The sequence below is a fragment of the Montipora capricornis genome, chromosome 9 (genome assembly GCF_036669925.1).
Source record: "Montipora capricornis isolate CH-2021 chromosome 9, ASM3666992v2, whole genome shotgun sequence".
In the NCBI taxonomy this organism is placed as follows: domain Eukaryota; kingdom Metazoa; phylum Cnidaria; class Anthozoa; order Scleractinia; family Acroporidae; genus Montipora; species Montipora capricornis.
Genome location: NC_090891.1, coordinates 4,203,836 through 4,210,135, shown reverse-complemented (window position 1 = coordinate 4,210,135; position 6,300 = coordinate 4,203,836). Strand labels below are relative to the sequence as shown.

General features: G+C 39.8%; 1 protein-coding gene across 1 annotated transcript in view; it reads right to left on the bottom strand.

Annotated features, from left to right (window-relative positions):
- The window catches only part of LOC138015891 (receptor-type tyrosine-protein phosphatase S-like), a 31,401-nt gene extending 26,943 nt beyond the window's left edge, over positions 1-4,458 (bottom strand). The window contains exons 1-5 of the mRNA XM_068863017.1: positions 4,428-4,458; positions 4,265-4,330; positions 3,711-3,795; positions 1,932-2,011; positions 1,210-1,349 (exon numbers count right to left, since the gene is read on the bottom strand). Coding sequence (XP_068719118.1) covers positions 1,210-1,349; positions 1,932-2,011; positions 3,711-3,795; positions 4,265-4,274 — 315 coding nt within the window. The 5' untranslated portion in view covers positions 4,275-4,330; positions 4,428-4,458. The remainder of the gene's footprint in view (positions 1-1,209; positions 1,350-1,931; positions 2,012-3,710; positions 3,796-4,264; positions 4,331-4,427) is intronic.
- Positions 4,459-6,300: the final 1,842 nt, after the last annotated feature.

Here is a 6,300-nt window from a genome sequence, read left to right as displayed (position 1 = left end):
CACTTCTGATAGCGACAACGATGAAGATGAACTCGAAATATTGTAAACCCTTGCCCTAGCTTTTGTGAAAGACGAAAAACTGAAGGGTAAATGGAAAGAAAGAAAGCTTGTAGTTAATGTTTTTTAGGTGTCAAGAATGTCTGGACAGTTTCCAAAATTGGGGTTAAGATCCTGAAACTTAAGAACGAGGATACTAACGCTGCAATTAATTAACATCGCGGAAATTCACGCTCACCAAAATTACCGAGACTTACATTAACGCGAATTTTAACGATTCGCGTTAATTTCATGGACCGTTAATTTCGTATAATAAGGTATAATAAAACAGTGAGATAACATAAGCCCAGGAAGATGACTTTAACTCATTTATTCCTGCAACGATTACAATATTTTCGGGTGCAAATCCCGCGCGAGTTGCTTAGAGGTGAATAGTTAACAATTATTCCATGAGCGCGCGTTGGATATGAGATGGTAAATAGCCAACGAGGCGCGTAGCGCCGAGTTGGCTATAACCAGTCTCATATCCAACAAGCGCGAATGGAATAATTGTTTTATTAAATTCCTTTAAACTCCAAAAGTTTAGAAAGTACGAAATGCGAGCGAAAAAAGCGAGCAAATCATCCGAGCGAAATCGAAAAAACTTGATGAGAACCGATGCGATGTCGTGTAACACCTTGTGGTCAGACAGACGCAGGCTCGTCACAAAAACATTTCTTACCTTTTCGCGTACTTCTAAACGTCGGAATTTAACCCAGCTGTCCAGAAAAACTTTTTTTTTGCTTTCTTCAGAGAGAAATTTTGCTTTCCGGCGAAAAAACTTTTGGCTTGGCAACACTTAGATCAATCATTTACAATATAAGGTCAAACTAAGGTATATAAGCTGATAACCGAGATTGAGTGAACCAATCAGAGCACGAGAATTGCATTATCCGAGGTTGAGAATTTAATAACAACGGATATTCGGTGTTTGAGTAGCCAATCAGAGCATGCGTTGAACGCTATCCACTGTCTTAGTATATGCTAAACGAGAACATTAAACACACTTGTATGTACTTTAACAATGGCAGCATAGGGTTACTCTTTGGGGACACTCCGCAAATGGAATTGGAATAGGGTCCAACTGATGAGTGAATCAACAAAACAAACGAGTCTGTAGGGCGCCATACAGACCATAAGTGGGCGACGACAGCTAGACACCAAAGTCCTTACATTGTATTCGATCATGTATCCTCGGTCATCAGACTTGTGCAGCTTGGCCACGTGTTTGGCAAATTGTTCGACTGGGATTGGAGGGTGGTCGGGATCATTGATCATCTCGCCTGGTACTGCAAGAACTTTCTTTTTGCTACCTGAAATGAACAAATAGGCCAATGTCGGATTAGTTGTGTTCGCAATCACCACAACAACGACAACCCCTAGGAAATAAAGTTTGAACACAAAAGAAACGCAATAAAGGAAAAAAACGACAAGATTGAAGTTTAATCTTGTCGTTTTTTTCCTTTATTGCGTTTCTTGAAGGTAATGCTTTTAGGCAATCCACCAGGTTTTAAATTGTTTATCCAAGTCAGCAAATTGACAGTCTGATCAATTACTTTCCACCATCGAATGATTTACTTAAGTTTAGAACCATTACTGAGTACGGGTATCAACTATAAATTGCCTATTGTATGCCAGGAGCTGCTATTAGACCTCAGCACATACTGTACATATACAAACACATGTGAATGTTTTCCCAATGCATATTGCGTGACAATACTCAAGTGGTCGGACATATTCAAGTTCCCACATTCTCTTCAGTCACAAAAGGCAAATTATCAAATCTCCAGAGGATCGCCATACGATCTCGATTGCGAAAACAAAACCTCAGTAAAAGACTAATGATTTAACACAAGAAAACAAGAAGATGGAAAATGAATAAGGGCGCTACTCACTTAGCCGTTTCAATTCAAAGTGACGCCGCTTCCGTTTATGACTTTCGACATCAAGGTTTAGATTCCTTTCTCTTTTATTTCTGTGAGCATGGATAAAAAGAAAAACCCTTGAAGTCAATTCAGTTCAGTTTATTATTTTTGCCATAAAATAAGAAATAACATTATTTTCCTTTTTTTCACATTTAGAGGCAAGGGAGGCCATAGTAGCTTTAAAGCTTATGTAAAGGGCTACTTCAAAATGCAAATTTAAGTTTCTAGTCGTTGTAGCGCTGTAGCGACTAATTGGGGACACGGTAAATTAAATTAACGCAAATCAAGTCAAATGTTAGTTTTTGAGGAGAGAGGAAGAAACCAGAGTACCCGGAGAAAAACTGCACCCCAAAAGGTGCAGCAGGTGATAAGAGACAAACAAAACAATAAGACAACAATAACAATAAGTAGTTCTTTGTGGAAGGTAAAGTTCTGTTAACTTTTAAACATCAGATCAAAGGTAAGTTATTGGTAAGAAGTGAAAACTGGAATAGTCGGAGAGGTCGGAGAGTAGAGAACCAACTAACGCAACCCACGTGACGTTGAGTCCGGGAATCGATCGCGGGCCACACTGGTGGAAGGCGAGTGCTCTTACCACTGTGTCGACCACGCTACTCGAAAGGGTATCAAACCCATGCGTTATAAGGTAAGTCACAAGGCTGTCCAAATATGAAACGAAAGGGAGGTAACACACTCGGGGAAAAGTAACCGACGGAAGTTGACAATAGACCATTCGACCGTTTTCCTTGAATCCCCTGATTGATAGAAAATCTTTAATCAACTAGACGAACCAACCATGCCTTTTCTACCAGATATAGGGTGGATCAAAGAGCAAACTATTCAAAAACGACAGTTTCACAGAGATATATTTAAGAGTGAGACAACCATTGCTTTCTTTCTACCAGATATAGGGTGGATCAAAGAGCAAACTATTCAAAAACGACAGTTCTACCGAGGTACATTTAAGAGTGACACAAGACAACCATTGCTTTCTCTCGAATGTTCAGAAAATCACGACGTCACCACTCAACCATTTGCTTATAATGATTCGCTGTGCCCCCTGAAGCACTGTCAAAGCAGCGGCATTAAGCTTGAAATGGTCTAAAGCGATTTTCAATTGAGTGTCGTAAAACCAAAACCAAAGTAATTACTTTAGCCAATCAGAAAGGACGGAGACAATCCGGTAAACCAATCAAAACTCGAAGTAATTACAAGTAGCCGACACAAAGCGCGAGGAAATGTGCACGCGCGAGCCACGATTGGTTTTGGTTTCACTTCTGATTGGTTGAAAAAGTGGCGCGAGAACTTTGAACCAATCACTGAGTGAACTAATCATAAACCAAAGCAATTTGCTAATTACTTTCGACACTCAATTGAAAACCGCTCTATTAGTGCTGTTGTAACATTACTCTATTCTGCGCTTCGCGTAAGAATGAGTTAAATTAGGAAACTTACAACAACAACGACCGCGTCAACGTCATCTCAAAATACACAAATTCTTTGTATTTGAACGACCAAACTGTGGCAGTTTCCCGCGAATGAAAGTGGCCTCGACGGCATTTTAATTAATAGAAAGAAGGAAGAAAAATTAAAATTAAAATTAAAATTTAAAATGTGCAGAGCATGCACTGAAACCTATGGTTTTTACTCATGAGAAAAGGTGCATTCGGTTTTGTGCCGTTTTCATTACTTGTGTCCCTGTCTTTGTTATTGCCCGGCCTGCAAAAAAGTGATCCATCCCCAAATTACCTTTTGTAAATCAAAATTCCAATGATGGCGATCACAATTAGCACCAAGGCTCCCAAAATACCCGCAATTATACCAACGGTATCGTCTGATGGAGGATTATCCTCTGAAAAATACCAAACAATTTCCGAGTGGAAATATATCTTTGTTGCTCTTGCACATTCATAAAGCATGCAATCAAGAAGAAATGCAATTCATTTAAAATATTTTATTTTCCTCAGCTCGAATCTGCCGCATAATTCTTTCCAGTCGTAGGACCGGCATCTTTGGAGTGCTTGATAGATGATGTCAATCCGACATCAAATAATACAAATCTGCTGGACGACCTAAATCATATCGTGTCAAATTGGATTCAAAGGGCGTTGTAATTGCTTGCCTCCGTGAGGGCTCTCCAGTGTTTCGTGGAAGCCAAATCATACGTCCGGCCAACGCAAGAGAAGGGTGGGACAGGAATTTCAAGCAAACAATGACCAATTTAATATATTAGCGACAGAAAATTACAAACCAGGCACGAGACAACAGACTGGATGGATGTCTCGTGACTAATTACGAAATACAAACTCGCATGACGTACCAAGAGTGGGTGCTAAGCTTATTTCAGCTGACTCTCCATACAAAAATCTCTGTGAAGACAAAAACAAACATTCAAAATAAGGCACCAACCAAACACTTTCTGCATTAAAAGTGATTTCAACTAACTCTTATTCGTAGCTTTCCTACCCCGTTATCCTCAGTCACTCCTCTTATGTACACTTTGTAACTTGTCCCTGGTTGCAATTGAACATTTTCGTAACCTCCGTATGTCTTTCCGTCGCCTAAAACAAATACTTTACTAGTGTTCAGTGCATCCCGCGATAAAAGTGCAGCCATGTAAAGATTTTCTCCCTTTCTCGTGGCTTCCTTGTAATTGGTAACATTGTCTGGTAAAGTAGATGTCTCACGTTTGGTGACTTTTCCAAGAATTTTAACTATGACTTGATGAAAACTATAAAAGAAAGAGACACGACTTGTTACAATCAGAGAAAAGTTCATCATATCCTTAAATTTTACAAAGAGCCAGTGAGGAAGCTGTGTTGGCCCTCCTAGACAACAAAAAGGAACTCATGTTCGTGTCCCAGGCAGATGCTTCAAAGAAAACGTCCCAAGAAAATAAAGCAGCGACTACCTTAGTGTTGACGTTGGACGAAAATACTAAAAGACAACCAAGAAACTCTCTCTTTAATTCACAGAGTTTCAGTATTTCACAATCAAACTAAAACTTGAACATATCCTCACAATTAATACACACACTGAACTCTGACTGGATAAAGGTACATCTGCTCACAACTACTACCCGAACGTAAGCGCAGGTGCAGACGCACGAGCAAAGGCATTCACCCGCATTAAAAAACGAAAATGAGCAATAAAACTAAAGCATGATTATCTCTGTTTTGCTTTGGGGTTGAAACAGAAGCTCACACATACTTCAACCATACTGTGCGGAGTGTTCAGAGTGTGAAATTAGTTAAATTCATGCCCCTTAGAATCTAGAACAAGTATAAGGACTTGAAATAATAACACCTCCCTGTACGACATTTTAGTCGGTGACTTCAAGATACCTTTCGATGGTTCCGTAACTTTCGCAAAATTTCTGATCGAGCCTATTTACCCTTACCCTTACTTAAAGATTTGGGCTCTCTCAAGGACGTTCGCGCTAATTGTTTGTGCGCAACGTTACGCGACTGTAATATGTCACGCATTACTTCGAGCATTAGTGAAGGTGAGGTTTTAAAACCTTTGCAAAAACCGTGGACGATAAGTCATGCACAGCGTTGGGTCAGAGAAGACCGTGATCAGTCAAAATTGATTTAAAATATTTATGAAAGTCAAGTAGACTACTGCACGACTGATATTCGCGAGGTTTTATCAGTCGTGCACTAGTCTACTTGACTTTCATACAAATTTTTCAAGCATCAGTTAAAATAACATGGCGACAAAAACGCTGAGGAAAAAATTCCAGGCCGGCAAAAGAATGGCACATTTATTTCCGAATCATCATGAAACTTCAAAGAGAAGCGAGCGGGAGGATGGAAAAGCTCTGGAAAAGGTTAAGCTGATCGAGTAGACTAGTGGCTGAAAGTATGGAAAACTCGAGGACGAACCGTTGCGTAAATTTAATGGGGCTGTTTCTTTTTAATGTTTTTATTACCCTACGAACTTAAGTTCAAAGTGAATGCATGTTTTTAAAGTTCTTTTCCTTTACTTTCGTGAAAATTGAGCAGTATTTTCGTCCTCGTCCGCTTGAATAGTGCGGACCTGCGTGGAAACAATCAGCGATTGAATTTCACAAAAAAAAACACTCCAGAGGATGAGCATGACGGCAATGGAGAGATATTATACAAAACACCAACCAAATGAAGATGACCCCTGCTTAAAACGTCGTTGCTATGCTCGAGAAAGGTTTTTTTTTTCGGTAAAAACCTTTCATCTCTTCAACGATCGATCCTCTCTTGGGTTCCAGTCCTTGCCCGACAGGTCACGCAAAAGCGTGACAAACGAACTTTTCCAAGAGCTTTGCAAAATCACATCGATTTTACTCGTTCAGATCATCGGT